Source organism: Tupaia chinensis, unplaced genomic scaffold (genome assembly GCF_000334495.1).
Source record: "Tupaia chinensis unplaced genomic scaffold, TupChi_1.0 Scaffold000104_1, whole genome shotgun sequence".
NCBI lineage: Eukaryota > Metazoa > Chordata > Mammalia > Scandentia > Tupaiidae > Tupaia > Tupaia belangeri.
In genome coordinates this window covers 322,320-338,448 of record NW_006159568.1, presented here as the reverse complement: position 1 = coordinate 338,448, position 16,129 = coordinate 322,320, and the positions used below count along the sequence as shown (strand labels likewise).

The 16,129-nt window shown below is 43.7% G+C and overlaps 1 protein-coding gene across 1 annotated transcript in view; it reads right to left on the bottom strand.

Annotated features, from left to right (window-relative positions):
• GABBR2 (gamma-aminobutyric acid type B receptor subunit 2) overlaps positions 1 to 16,129 on the bottom strand; it is a 414,026-nt gene that overhangs the window by 156,985 nt on the left and 240,912 nt on the right. The window contains exon 6 of the mRNA XM_006143690.1: positions 13,897 to 14,097. Coding sequence (XP_006143752.1) covers positions 13,897 to 14,097 — 201 coding nt within the window. The remainder of the gene's footprint in view (positions 1 to 13,896; positions 14,098 to 16,129) is intronic.

Sequence of the window (16,129 nt, the reverse complement as noted above, 5' to 3'; positions counted from 1 at the left end):
GTGAAACATTTGCCTAACAGGTACTTAAAAGTTAGTACATCTTCCAATGGCTAGAAGTAGAAGAAGAGCCTCCGGTATAAATAAACAAGGAAATAGGTATTTTAACTTTTAAAGAAATTTGCCAGCAGGTGTATGTACTCTACAGAGAGAGCGGAGAGAGAGAAAGGGAGAGAGAGAGAGAGAGAGTGAGAGAGAGAGAGAAAGAGAAAGAGAGAGAGAGAAAGCACCCCCGGTGGGGCATGGTCACGCATTCCTTTTCCTCCATCTCGCCTTCCTATTGGGATTTTGGACATGCACACACAAGCTACTGGCCTGTTTGTCAAGCTGCCAGGTCTGGGACTCAAAACATATAGTTGGTTATGTGGGATCCAGTTGCCTTAACCTCCAGACCATGGGCTGGCCCCAATATATTAATTTTTTTAAAAACATTTTTTTCCTTTTCTCATGATAGAGTGTGTGTGCATGGACGAAAGATCTTGTCACAATTCCTTTCTTCCAGGCCTCTAGTCTGTCAGATGTTGGGCATTCTTACGTGTTCCCAGAATATTGCAAGCTGACCAGGCTGGGGATTTGAACCTCAATCACCATGTGGGATCTGGCTTCTCTTGAGCAGCGCATTACTGCGTTGCCAGAGATCTGACCTCAGTACTTCAATTTAAAATCATCGTCAGAGAGCATGGTGGTTAAGGCCCAGGACTCCTACATAGTTGACAGGTTTGAGTTCTGGATCTGGTGGCTTGAGACTCATGCTGGGCATGTGTGATAGGTACCTAAAATCCTGAGAGGAGAGTGGAAAAGGCAATGAGGCATGGCCATCCCCCTGGGAGGGGGGCGATTTTTCACTTTCCCTCTCTCTCTCTGGCAAGTGCACGTGCCCTATGGCAAAACCCTTTAAAAAAAACATTGTCAGTTTAAATTTTAAAAAAGTATATCTTCTTTTCATCTTAATTTGTACCACTTTAACTAATGCTTAGAGTTTTTTTTTTTTTTTTTTTTTTCAAATATTGACCAGAATGTTTGTTCCTCAGGTGAATTTCCTCTTTGTACCATATTGATTGCTATGGTGATAATCACATCTTTAAATGGTTTGTTTTAATATAGCCTTGTGATTTTTCTGTTGGTAACTACTATTTTCTTTAATTTATTTTTAGGTTTCTTTCTTTCATGAATGAGAGAGACCCCAACAGTATCTTCCCACCATGGTCCACCCCCTGGCTTTAGTCAGTCCTGGATCATGGATGTTCAGTGAGGTCTCTGAGCACGAACCCAGAACGTTCCCACAGCTCAGCCTCTCAGAGGGTCATCTCACTGCTGCAGTACAACCAGCCTGTTCTTTGATTTAAAAAAAAATAATGATTTAATTGTATTAATTATTATTATTTTAATTTGATCAGAGAGAGAGAGAGACATACATACATACACACACACACACATACACACACAGAGAGAGAGAGAGAGACTGAGAGAGAAAGAAAGTGAGAGAGCAAGCCACTGGGTCCAGGACTTGAACTGCAGTCGGCCATGTGGGAGTCCAGTGCCTTAACCATCATGCCACCTGCCAGGCCAAATTTTTAGTTTATTAAATAGCACATGTACTTGATTTTATTTATTTTTTATTTTATTTAATTTTGTTTTTAATTGCCAGAGGGCATGTGGATTCACCAGAGAGAGATGAAGTGAGTGAGAGAGAGAGAGAGAGAGAGAGAGAGAGAGAAAGCACGCCCCACTGGGACATAGTCATGCTGCAATCTCTTTTCTATTTCTCCATCCTGTCGGAGTTTGGGGCACACATGCACACATGAGTGCACACACACACACACACACACACAGCCATGTGGGATCTGATTCCCTTAACCACTAGGCTATAGGACTGGCCTCCCTTCTTTGATTTTTAAATGTTATTTGGGTCTTTTTTCTGGTTGCTAATCCAGTTATTGACCATTTTAAAGTACTAAAAAATTACTTTGATGTGTAGTTCTCTAATTAATTGCTTTAAGCATAAAAAGGAACGAGGCCCCTTTGACCTCTTCTCCTCTCTTGGATTTTGCTCCTATGAGCTTTCTCTGATGCGCACGTGGATATCTGAAGGTTGGTGGTGTCCACCTTTGAATCCCATTTGTTCAGCCTAATGATTACGTTCAGATGACTTATTATTTATTTATTTTTTGTAGAGTCCCCCTCCCTCCTAGGGTGGGTGCACTCACTAGAGAGAGACTGAGACAGAGACAGTGAGAGGGAAAGTGAGAAATCACTCCCCAGGAGGGATGGCTATGCTGCAATCCCTTCTCCTTCCAGAATCTTGGACATGCACATACACATGCCCCGTGTGAGTATCAAGACACCAGATCCAGGACTCGAACTGCGGCTGGCCAGGTGGGAGTCCAGTGATGTAATGTCATCTGCTATTTCCCCAGATGACATTTTTTACAACACCTCGTCACCAGAATATGGCACTAGGGCATCCTTTGAGGGCTATGATCCTCTCAAAGTGGGGAGTTCTTAACCTGATGTGAACATTCCCAGGGTAGTCTCACAAGAAAGTAAATGAGTACAATTTTTTTTACTTCCATGATATAGTATTTTGTTTTGTTTTGGTGGGGACAGTAAGAGGATCCAAGATCACACCGTTTCTTCACAGTCTTGAGGCTAATACGAGTCCCTACACACACGTTTCTCCTGTGCCATTTATAAATCCATATCTTTTTTAGCTCATAAAATGGTTCTTTCCAGGAACAAGAAGCAGGAGAGAACTGAGAACATAGAAAATAGGGCTGTTACCGAAGTTCTGTGGGCAGAGTCCTTGGCATAGGACACAGGTGTGGCTAAGCCCTGAAGGTGACCTCGCTCTCACTGTCTGCACAAGCACGGAGCAGAAGAAGTCATTGCCACCACATTATATCCCAGGCCATTCATCACTGTTCCCAGGTGATGCCAGCACCAATCTCCTGTGGGCAAAATAATGACAGCACGAAGAAACACTCCCTATTGTCAGAGAGAAAGTAAGAACGTCCTGAAAGCAGGCCTCCAATTTACTCAGGGCAGAAGAATTTCTTCCACTGGAAAGCTGACACTAGATGCTGATTAATTACTCATTCTCTGAGGTCAAGTTTATTGTGAGATGCTAAAAGTTTCTGAGAAAATAACTACATAGCTAGTTCTCCTTATTGATGGGTCACGCTCCAGCCTGTTTGTGAAAGGCAGTTGGCACAGTGGTTAAGGTGCTGGACTCCCACGTGGTCAATCATTGTTCGAGAGACCTGGCTCTGGCAGCTTGAAACTCATGCTGGGCACATGTGTGTGCATGCCCAGAATTGCAAGAGGAGGATGGAGGAGAAGGAGCTACAGCATGGCCATGCCCCTGCAGGGTGATTTCTCACTTTCTGTCTGTCTCTGTCTCTCCGGTGAGTGCAAATGTCCTAGGGCAAAAATCTCTCTCAAAAAAAAAAAAGGCAGTCGTTGGAGTCTGGAACATATTTCCCCACAGAAGCCATGTTATAGATAGTGGTGAGGTTCCCAGGCTAGCCCTCACAAGGTTGCTACTCCACAATGCGACTAAACTTCCTGGGTTTGTTAATCCCACAGAACCAAGCAGAGTCCTGCTTTCTAGGAGAGGAGAGCTTCGTGAGAGAGAAGAACAAGGAGAACATATCCTCTTCCCCATCTGCAATTGCCCCCGTGGAAGTGAAACTCGCAGAATCATCGAATCAGGGTCTCATTTGGAAGGTACACTAGTGAATATTTAGTTTGCTAGTTCCTGTATGCTAATTTGTAGATCACTTGGGTAGCTTGTTAAAAATGCAGAAGCCAGAGCTACTACACTTTGTTTCAGAATATCAGTAAGTGGCTTAATTTAAGCACCTGTTTTTTTAAATTTTATTTTTATTTTTATTTTTTTTTTATGGCAGAAGGTACACACATGTTCATGAGAAAGAGAGAGGGATAGGGAGAAAGAAAGAGAATATCCACTCCCCAATAGGACCTGGTCATGTTGCAATCCTTTTTCTTGCAATTCGCCATCCCGTCAGGATCCGGGCCATGAGTGCACATGCCTGTCATTGTTTTCAAGCCTCTGGGACCAGGACCTGAACTGTGGTCAGTAACATGGGATCTGGCTTCCTCTGCATAGCACTAAACACTATACTACTATGCCAACCTGCATCTATAGTTTAAAAGTCTCAGATTTCAGGCACCCACAAATTGGTAGTTGCTGATTAAGCCCCTCCTACCACCTGGCTATTGGATCTTCTCAATAGCAACTTCAAGGTGTTTGTTGGGTCCCTTCTCAGACATCTCCAGTGTGGGGAAGCCCATTTTTTCAGGCAGAACCTTCCACTTCAAGAATGCCTGATGCTGATGATACTATTCTTCCTGATGTCATTGACATCCATCTCACTCCCTAGAACTTGTGATTGGCATGCTACATCTTCCTCTGGAGACACAACATGTCTGCTTCCTCTACGCACAACAGCTCTTCCAAGAGCTGAAGACAGGGACATGCTCACCTCTTCCCCAGTGTTACATTCTCTTCCGTTAAAGCTAATCATCTCCGTTCAGATTTCTACTGTAGGATGAAACCACCTATATTAGATGGAAGATGATGTAAGAACACTTAGGAAGGCAGAATAAAATATAAAAATTGCTTCTGAAGATATCAGAGGGCAACCAGACTAGCCAGGACTGAGAAGCCAACATTCTGGGGAGAAAAGAAATGCTTTGAGATGGACCCAACATTTTTTTTTTTCCCATAGGAGTATACATTCTCTGGAGAGAGACAGAGAGAGGAAAAATGAGAAGTCACATTCTGGGGTGAAGACCACACTGCAGGCCTCTTCCACTCTCCTCTTGGGATTTTGGGTATGCACACACACACACATCCAACATAATTTTTTTCAAGCTGTTGGATCTGGGACTCAAACCATAGTTAGCCATGTGGAAGTCCAGCACTTTAACCACCATCCAACCTGCTAGTCCCTGGGCCCAACATTCTTACTGTTTCCCCTTTGTGACATTTTCTGATTTGTAATTGGGAAGGTTAGTTGTGAAAGCAGAAATCAATGGGTCAGAACTTTCAGCAGGCCTGCAGGGGTGGGAAGCCTAAAACTGTAGTTTAGGGCTAGCAGGGTAGCAAGACTTGCAGGGCCATGTTCCCACAAGAAAAGAAACCATAAAAAAGTAAGCCTGGCATTAAGACTGAAATTCTCACTTAAAATACCTGATAACTAAGCTGCAGAAACCAAGGAGCTGAGAAGCCAAGCAGAAAGGACTAATAAAACAAACAGAATTGTTTGGAGTTTCCCAGTACTAGGAAGATAAAAATTGGAGTCTAGCGCCAGTAAACGCCCTAAGATTTCAGTTGAGAGCACTGAAGAGACAAACCCTAGGGATAAGGGCAAACCAAAATATACCAGACCTTATAAAAACTAAAACCAAATCCAGAGTCATCTCAATTCTTGATTGGATTAAGGTGACCTGCTCCTATTCTGTTTATAGAAGGGGTAAAGTCTTTTTTGGAGAGAGATAACACTCTATGTAGTTTCTATAATTTTCTATATATGATACTTTGAATAAAGTTTACCAGGTACAACAGTGGGAAGGATAAAATAATTTAAAAAATAAAAAGAAAGTAAGAAGTGAAAAGGAAGGGAGGAACAAAAAGAAGAAATAGGCAATAGGGTCAGATCCATAGGTGATCCAGATCTTCAAAGTATTAGATGTGAGCTTTAAAGTTGCTTCAGATGGTCAAGGAAATGGATGAAAAGATGAAGAATATCACCAGAAAATGGTAAATTACAAAAGGAAAAAGTGAATAAAATAAAAAAAATTATAAAAATAAAAAACATGATAATTGAAAATAGGAACTCAGTAGATGTGAAGCAGCATATTAGACACAGATGAAAGTAGATTAGTGAACTGGATACAGATTAGTAGTAAATATTCAGACTAAAGTGCCCAGAGGAACAAAAAAAGATAGACAATAAAAAAGAATAGACTGAAAATGTATAACACATGTATAATTGGTGTCTTGGAAGATGAGACAAAAGACAGAAGCAATATTCAAAGACTACTAATTTAGAATTTTCCACAGATTTATGAAGTCCTGTGAAACTCTGTGAACTCCAATCAGTATGAATACAAAGAAAACTTGACTTCAGCACAGTGTAGTAAAACTACTAAGGACAAAAGCAGACATACAATCTGAACAGCTGCAAGTGTAAAACAAATCATTACCTTCAAAAGAGTGATTATGGCTTGGTCCTATAGCACTGTGATCAAGAGTTGTACATTGGCATGAGGATTCCACATGGCCAACCACAGATCACATCCTTGTCCTGGTAGTTTGAAAAACACACTGGGTGCCTGTGTGTGTGTGCTCCAAATCCTAGCAGAATGGAGAAATGGAGGAGAAAGGATTGCAGCATGACCAGGCCCCATAGGGAAGTGCTCTCTCTCTCTCTCTCTCTTGTGCATGTACACTCTAGCAATTAAAAAATGATATAACAGTAATAATAATTCTGAAAACTGATTCAGTTGAATCAATGAAAGCAAGAAGACAAAGGAATGACATCTTAAAGGACTAAAAGAAAATAATAGACAATCTGTATTCTACCTAGTTTATGAATCTCTCAAAATTAAAGGTGAAATAAAGAAAATTTCTGACAATCCAAAACTGAGAGAATTTGTCTAGTAAATCCACAGTGAAGTAAAGAGCAAGAGAAGTTCTTCAGGCAGAAAGATAATAATTATGAACAGAAGAACACACATGCAGGAAAGAAAAGGGATGGAAAATATAAAAACACACAAGTCTAAATGAAAAATTACATCACGGCCAAGAAACAAGAAAATATTAAAACAGAAAAAGAAAATTTAAAACTTATACCGCCAAGGATTAATTTTATTATAAAAAGTCAGTAATTAAGACAGTGTACTAAAGGTTAAAAGACAGGCCAATGGAAGATCATTGAACGTTCAGAAACAGGCCTCCGCTATATGCAGCCACTTAATTTATGATGAAAATGACATTGTAGCATGGGTGGTAGGGTCATGTGGGCTCTAGCTTTCTTAATCGCTAGGCTACCAAGTTGACCTACAAAACTTCTACAAGACAGGAAAATATTTTCCTGAGTATGAGTGGGCAAAAATGCTTAAGCAGGACAAAAATATACTAATTATAAAGAAGACTAATGCATTATATTAAAATCAAGAATTTACATTCATCAGAATAAATCAAGAGTGAGAAGACAAGCCACAGAATGGGAGAAGATATAAGAAATACATGTAATTGTCAAAAGAGTCACATCCAGAGTATAAAAATAACTTCTATAGATCAATAAGAAACAGGTAGAAAATCCAATAGAAAAAATGGACAAAGACTTCAATAGGCAATTCACAAAAGAGAGTATCAAAATGGTCAGTCAATACATGAAAAATGCCCATCTTTGGTCATCAGGAAAATGAAAAATGAAATGAAAATGAGATACCAATCCACACCTACTTGATTGGCTAAAATTAAAAAGCTGACAGCACCAAAAGTTAGGAAAACTGTGAACCAAATAGAACTCTCAATGATTGCTGGTGGGTATGTAAATTGGTGCAACCACTTTAGAAAGTTATTCGGCAGTGTCTACCAATGCTGAACATAGGCCTACCCTGGAAGTTCTTCCCCTTCCACCTACATCACATTGGCCACATCCAGCAGAAGAGACTGGGAAACACACATTTTCAGCAGAGCGGCAATATACCCATTTAATAAGCAGCAGATTTGTGTTATGAGGTGGAAGGGGTAGGAGAGGTATGGATGCTGGAATAGACGCCCCCCCCCCTGCCACATCACCCATTTAGGAAGCTGTGAAGCCAAAATTCAAATATAGTTAGTGGACTCATCATAGGCCACAGAACCCTTCCTCCTCTAAGCCCTTGTCTCCCAGGGCACACCCGAGAGGTAGAAGGGAGCAGCAGCTTTGAGAGGGGCTGCAGTAGAGGCAAAAGCTATGTGAGGCTGGGCTCTTGGAACTCTCCTAGTTTTCCTCCACTCTAGAGCCCAGAGCTGCCCTAAAAGCACAGAGTTCTGTTCCTGGGAGTTCACCTAGCTATGGCAATAAGCTGGGGCTGTGTTTCATAGTCATTAGCTCTCAGCTGATGACTTGCTAGATTTGCATTTCCTCTAGCTCTGCCCTGTTGAATAAACAATCAAGGTGGTTGCAGTAGATTCTAGCCAGAAAACATTCCAAACTCCTCCAAAGGATGAGCCCCTGCTTTTGATGGAGGGTAGGGCCAGCTTTGAGGTCCCTGCCAATCCAGGGTTCCATAAGCAGCTCCATCTGGTGCCTCAGCTCAGCATCTTTATAGGAGGATGGTAGCAGGAAAGAATGCTCTTATTGGAGAGGCTGAACCATCACCAGAAAAACAGGCCAGAATGGTAGATGTTCACAATGGGAACAGACCCAGTAGGACTTGGAGAGTTGGAAGCTGACATGTGACATGACTAAGGTCAACAATCACTTGGCAGGAGTTGATAGTGCTGGGGAATCTCAGCAAAGAGGCAGGGCTCACAGCAGGTGCTCTGGAGGCCATCCTTGTGAGGTTCTGGAATGCTGAGCCCTGAACATGCTGGGAAGCCTGAAGGTCGACACTGTTCCAAACTAGCGGGAAGGAGCCAGAGAATGTGCTTCTGGAGGGAGCCGGTGACCTTGCCATTCCTCCTGTGGAGGAAAACCCTGGGAGCCAGTGAGCTGAGGATGGCCTGATGCTGGAGACAAGCATGACAAGAAGGAACGTCAGCGAACGCATCCAGGCAGGGCCAGTCTTCTGTCATTTCTGTGACTTTCTCTCCCAGGAGTCTCCTTTGTCCTGGGATGTTCCGGGTGTGAACATGTCCCGCAACTTGCTGTAATCGTCTTCGACTGTATTCACAAGTCAGGGAACTGGACTGGGAAGTGACCCTTAGTGCTATCTGTCCAAATCTACTATTGTCAATAGAGGAAACCGAGACCCAGGAAGGGAGTGTGGCCTGCTGAAGCTGTAGGTCAGTTAGTGCAAATCCAGGATTAGCACCAGAACTCACAATGCCCAGATCCGAGGGTCCTTGGTATGTCACTTACCCACAACGTCCACTGAGACATCGCAGAGGGCTGATGTAGATGTGTTCCTGAGCATGTCACAGGGCGAGAGGGACAGCGAAGCGGAGGAAAGGCCACCGAGATGGGATTAGGGGTCCTGGCTTCAAGCCCTGGTTTTTGCCCCTGACCTGCTGGGTGAGTACACTAGCTTCCTGAAGCTGCCAACATATTTCCACAAACTGGGTGGCTTCAGACAACTTGGAGAGAAATGATTCTCACACAGTTCAGGAGGCCAGAAGTCCAAAATGAAGGTGTCAGCTGGGATGGTAACTTCTGGCAGCTGAGAGGGAGACTCTGTTCCACGCCTCCCTCCTGGCCCTCGGCGGCTACTGGAAGTTCTGGGCGTTTCTGGTCTCGTGTACACATCAGTCCTCTCTCCGCCTCCTTCTTCCCTTGGCTTTCTCCTTCATGTGCCCAATCTTCTGCCTTTTTCTTCCAAGGACACCTCTGGTTGGCCTTTGTGTCTACCCAGGTGATCCAGAAAAACATCATCTCTAGAGTCTAAATTAACTAATCGGCAAAACTCTTTTTCCACATTAAGTCACATTCCACAGACTCCAAGGGTTAGGGTGTGGACATATCTTTTAGGGGCTACTATTCAACCATTTATGGTAACCTTGGGATGTCCCTTTCCTCTCTGTCCCTTAGTTCCCATCTGTAAAACAGTGAGAGTGGCACGAGCCCACTTACTTGCTATGGTTCTACAAGTGTTTGCTGGTCGTCACAACACTGACGCACCCCCAAACAGGCACGAACCCAGAAGCCGTGCCAGGCTGATTGTGGTCCTAAGCAGTCATGTATGATGCAAATTGAAACGGAAGAAACATTTCTTCACTCTCAAATTTCTTTTTGCTATATACTTTTAAAAAAATAATTACTTGATTTAATTTTATTTAGTCATTCTTTTTTTTTTTTTTAAATTGACCAGACACACACACACACAGAGAGAGAGAGAGAGAGAGAGAGAGAGAGAGAGAGAGAGAGAGAGAGAGAGAGAGAGAGAGAGAGAGAGAGAGAGAGAGAGAGAGAGAGAGAGGGAAAGTGAGAAAGCAAGCCACCAGGTCTGAGACTCATACTGTGGTTGGCCATGTGGGAGTTTCCAGCTCCTTAACCATCATGGACCTGCTGGTCCCCTATATATATATTTTTTTTTTTTGGAGAGATTTTTACTATAGGGTATGTGCACTTGCCAGAAAGACAGACAGAAATAAAAAAATCACTGTCCAAGGGGAATGCCCATGCCACAATCCCTTCTCCTCTGGGGATTTTGAGCATGCATGCACATGTGCCCAGCATGAGTTTCAAGCCTCCAGGTCTGGGACTCAAACCATGGTGAGTCTTGCAGGTGTCCAGCATTTTGCCCTCCGCTGTTCCTGGGCATATACTTCTGAAAGCTGTCTGGGGAAGCAGGCTTGTGGTCAGACCATACAGCACTGGGCACTGGGCACCACACTGTCAGGAAGGTAATGGTCAAGTGCAAGTGCAAGAGGCCAGGCTGAGAGTGGGGCAGGACTTAGACTAGGGTAAGGCAAATGCTGCCCTCACTGCAAGTGCAAACTTTAAGAGGAGCCGAAAATCTCAAGAATCTAGATAAAAATATTTTAATGCCATATTTTAAAACATCAAAACTATGTTTTGCATTAACTTGGTTTCTTTTTAAAATCATACATTATTTTTTTTTCTTTAGAGAGATATTTTTGCTATAGGGTGCATGCGCTCACCAGAGAGACAAAGAGACAGAAAGCAAGAAATCACCCAAAGGGATGGCCATGCCACAATCCCTTCTCCTCTATTCTTCCCTCAGGATTTTGGGCATATACGCACATGCACCTGGTGTGAGTTTTAAGCTGTGGGTCTGGGACTCGAACCTCAGTTGACTACATGGGAATCCAGCAACATAATCATTATGCCATCTGCTGGTCCTCTAAAATATTTTTAAAATTTTGATTCTTGAGGTTTTTGGCATCCCCTTAAATTGGACTCTTAGTCCCTGCCCTGGACCTATAAGTTACAATGTTCAGTTGGGAGAAGAGACTCCTCTAGGAATGTGGCAACCATCCCAAAATTTCTGAAAGACTACCAGGGGCAGAAGCGCTAAAGGAACTGAGCAGCCCCAGAGAGACAAGTGGGGGAAATTAAGAGAGAGAGAGTAAATCTCAAGGGCTGGCAGATGGCATGGTGATTAAGGCTCTGAACTCCCACATGGAAAACTGATGTTCGACTCCCAGACTTGGTGGCCTGCTTTCTCACTTTCTCTCTCTCTGGTCAAATTCAATAATGATAATAATAAATTAAATGAAATTAAATAATTCTTTAAAAGAAGAGTAAATCTCTGCTACAGGAAGATCTGAGAATCTGATGAGAGGCTGGACGAGAGGATATCTAGAAGCAGCCCTCTGATTCCAACAGACAGAGGCTGCAGATTTTCCTGTGTAGTTTCCATCACCCTGCAACCACAAGATGATGGAGAAATGCTCCTCTTGTTGCAAAACCTGCAGGTATTGGGTCTCCTTGACCTTGGGAAGCCATCCTCATGCCCTGCCTCATTCTGGGAAACTCGAGCAGGTCACCCACAACTATAGGGTGAAGTGAACAGCCCAAGGTATCACATGTGTGGACAGCAAAGGGGCAGGGGCCAGTCCTCACTAGTCACAAATGTAAAAAGAAAAAAGGGAAGTCAGTGTTGTTGCACATTTCCAAATGTTTCTTTCTAAACACATCACGAGAAATGATCTTCGTAGAAAGGTTCCTGCACACTGCTCCCACCCTAGTGCAGTTCCCACCCTGAATGAAGACCATGCTCCCTACGATACTCTTCCCTACAGTTCCTTTCTGGGCCTTTCTCACAGCATCTCACGGCACTCCAGCACTGAGCTTCACGGGTCCCACGTGTCATCATTTATGTCTTTGGTCTTCCTGAAGGGTTTCAGTGTAGTTATTGTACTGTCTGCCTGCATGATTTTTTTCCCCTTAATTTTTGTGTTTTTCTCAAATTTTATACTATTTTAAGTTAAAATATAGAGTATTTTAGTATTTTAAGTTAAAATACAGAGTATAGCTTCAGCCAAGAGTCTTAAAATTGCAAATTTTGACACCTTTAAGAATAATACTTGGGTCAGCTCTGTGACCTGGCAGTTAAGGCAACTGGATTCCACATGACCAACTGCATGGTTCGAGTCCCAGACCCAGTAGCTTGAGAAACACACCAGGTACATGTGCATGCCTGCCCAAAATCCTGAAAGGAGGGAGAAATGGATAAGGAATTGTGCTGTGATCATTCCCCAAGGTGAGGGGTGCTTTCTCCTTCTCCCTCTGGCTCTCTGTTTCTCTGAATTTCTGCAGCAAGCACATGCAACTTCTGGCAAAATTAAAAAAAAAAGCACTTAATGAAACAAAATGAGTTATTCCTGATCATTATTCAGTATATCAAAACAATTTATATATGTATGCATTCATTTTGGATGGAAATAACTCTTTCAATATTTTCTAACCAGGAACCAGTATGCTCTAAAGAGTTGTTTACAAATTATGTCCTAATGATTTGCCATTTGGGGACAAATCAATAAATCACTTTGCAGAGTTGGCTCTGATTGAGATGAAATAATGAGTAAAATTTTCGTGTGTGTGTGTGTGTGTATGTGTATATACATTTACTTCATTGTAAAGCCGTTCCTTTTTTAAAATTTTATTTCTTCCATGATCAAGAGAGACACAGAGATAGAACACCTTACAGGGTCTTGACACTGATTCATTCTCAGCTTCAGCCAGTCAGATCATGGGCACACACACACTCAGGGAGGTCTCCTGATATGAACCCAGAACCTTTCCACATGGGCCGGCCTTGCAGAATCGCATTTCACTGCTGTGCCACCATCTAGTGCCTAGAGCTATTTCTTTCAATGAAATTGGGTCTCTAAGCACCCTAACTACTTGAATGCTGAGAAGGCAAGAACTATGCGCACGACTGTACTGAATTTTTGCAGGTGGCCAGAACTGAGAGACGGATGTTACCATTTTCTCCAGGACTGTCAGTTGATTTTTGATAATACTTATACTGGTAGAGAATGATATACTTCGGAAATAGTTTTACATATGCCATATTACCTGGTCCTGGCAACATAAGAAAAGCTGGGCAGGTTCTAGTAAGCCCCGCTGGAACATTTGTGGTCTCTGAGGACCTAAGCACTCTGCCCTAGGTTCTGCTCCCTGTGAGAACACCACCACGGTGACAAGCATCATGCCCGCCACTCTGCACAAGGGGCCGTCAAGCCTCCAGATAACTCCAGAGGAGGGGATTTTTACCACTACCATGCAGATCCAGAAACAAAGTCTTGAGGAAGCCACGGTTACGGTCACACAGCTGGTGGACAGCAAAACTGAGGTTTGACCAGTCTGACTGGTCTACACCACATTTTCCAAAGTCTACTTAAGGGGTCTTTCCTCTCCTCCAGGAGAGCATTAGCAAGACTAAGAAATGACATTCCAGGTCAAAGAAGGATCTAAAAGGCCCTGCAGTTGGTGTTGCAGAAGTCAGGACCCCACCTCTCACATCTACACTGTGTTAGGTGTCTACAGAGTATTTTCATCTCGTTTGATTCTCACAATTCCCTAGAAAGTCATGCAGTGAAGGGCTGACTATTCTCATCTAACAGGTAAGTGAGGCTCAGACAGGTCAAGCGATTTACTCCAAGTCACACAGCAAAGGCCAGAACAGGATCTTCACACTTCCAGCTAACATCATCAGCCAACATGATCAAAGGACTTGGGCCTGAGGACTCACCTTTCCTGAGATGGTCTTGATCTGCTTGGAGCTCAGGGGCTCGAAGTCCACACCGATGTAGCCCTCCATGGCGGCAAGCAGGTTCTTCCGGAGGCAGCGGGATGAGTTGGCTTCTGTGTGCACCTGTTCCCACCAGGAAGGCTCGTACCAGCCGGGGATGATCCACTGGTACTTGCTGCCATACATGTTCTCCTCGTAGGCCTGCAACAGAAGAGGGGGCTATGAGACACTGAGACCAAACATGTGCCTCAGGTCTGTGCGCTGTGCGAAAGGTGGAGGGAGGTCAGGCTTCCTCTCACCAGAGGACTGATTCGTTCTCTGCTATTTGCTTTGCCTCTTCCTGGTTAGTTCTCAAAAGAGCCAAAGTAGCTTATGAACAATGTGTATAATAAAATGATAAACATTAAGGAAAAATTAAAACGTAAGGGCCTGGCAAAATAGACTCTATTACAGAGGATTGTCTGGAGAGCAAAGGTTCCAGCCCTATATATAATGAAGCTGCAGGTTTCACCATGAACTTCCTGGCAGCCCAAAGGCAAAGGGCAACAGAATTATTTACAAAGCTCTCAATATCAACAAGGAGAGAAACGAAATGTTTTCTAGTTTTTCAAAACAATGCCTCATATGGAGGAGACTGTCAGATTAGCCAGCATGGTATCAACAGCATCCCTGCCACAAACAGATTCCATAAAATTGTTTTTGTATAGATCTTTACTAGAAGCTGAGCTCAAAGCTCAAACCCGAGGGGAGTGATCTTCAAGGCGCCAAGACAATTCAATCTAAGTGTGCAGTGTATATGACACCACTCGGCAGACCAAAAGTCTCTCTGAATCTTTACCCCAAACACATATATGTCAATTCAGGTCCTAAAAGATAAAAATCTCTTACATGTGTATGCTTTACAACACATCTTATTGACTGTCACTCACATTCATCCTGGGAGGGGGTCAGAGCAGGGTTTAGTCCTCATTATGGAGATGAGAAAACTGCAAATCAGAGAGGGGAAGTAACTTTTCCAAGGTCACTCAGCCAGGGAGGAAAGTCACACCTAGACTGGGTGTCTGCCGACCCCCGGACAGCAAAGCCAAAGCCACATCGCTTGCTCCTCGTTTATGCAGAACCATCACTGGAACGGTCTAAGATTGGCTTTAGTTCTTATTGCAATTGCTTTATATCAGGAAAAGCATGCTTTTCAACAGCTTAGATTCACACAGAAAATCTCACTTTGTAGGAATGTCATGCTCCAACAGCACTGGGTCAGAGTAAGGTTTCTAAATAGGGTCATGCCCCCCCCCCAATAATCGAAATGCCCAGCTGTGACAGCAGGGGGCAGAGGTGCACAGAAGTGGCCCCTGCACCCTGTGGTGGACTATGCACACTGGAAAGTGTGAACCTTTGACAATCCGTCAAGTTGTTCCTGGGCAGCAGCTGACATTATCGGGACACACTGGAAAACCATTCACGCCAAATCCCTTGGTGTTCCTTGGCCCAGAACAGGGACAGCATGAGAGACCAGAAGGACGTGGAGAGAGGAGGTGGAGGGGTTACTCTGGACCCAGGGAGGTTCTGCAGCCCTCTGCTTAGGCTCTCGGGGGTTATACTATGGTCTGTCCATGGAAGGGGGACACAGTGTTCCTAAGAGCTTTGGTACTGAGAAGTTACTGCCAATTCTGAGCTGGAGGAGCACTTCTCTCATCCCCATGTCTAGGGAGGTGACTCTTTTAAAATTCCCTTAAGACCCAAGAGAGCCCAACCTACAGGGTGGAGCATTTCATTGAGCTAATAAATGTGAGTTAGGAGGTCTGTCCTTGACTAGGCTCAGATTTCATCTCTGTGGCCTCCACCCACTGGTTCAGTGAGGTCACTGGAGATTAAGAGGACATGGTTTGGGACCAGCAGTTAGTGTAATGGCTATGTCGCTGGACTCTCATGTAGTTGACCGTGGTTCGAGTCCCGGACCCGGTGGCTTAAAACTCACAGTGGGTGCGTATGCATGCGTGCCCAAGATCCTGAGAGGAAAATGGAGGAGAAGGGATTGTGGCATGGCCATTCCCCCGGGGAGTGACTTCTCTCTTTCTGTCTCTCTGTCTCTATCTGTCTGGCAAGCGCATGCGCCCTATAGCAAAAATCTCTCCAAAAAAGAAAAAAAACGGATCAGGTTTAATACAAGAGTCTTTCAATTACCTCAAGGCAGTGACCACACAGCCTCTTCCCTAAACTCCTCCAGCGCTAT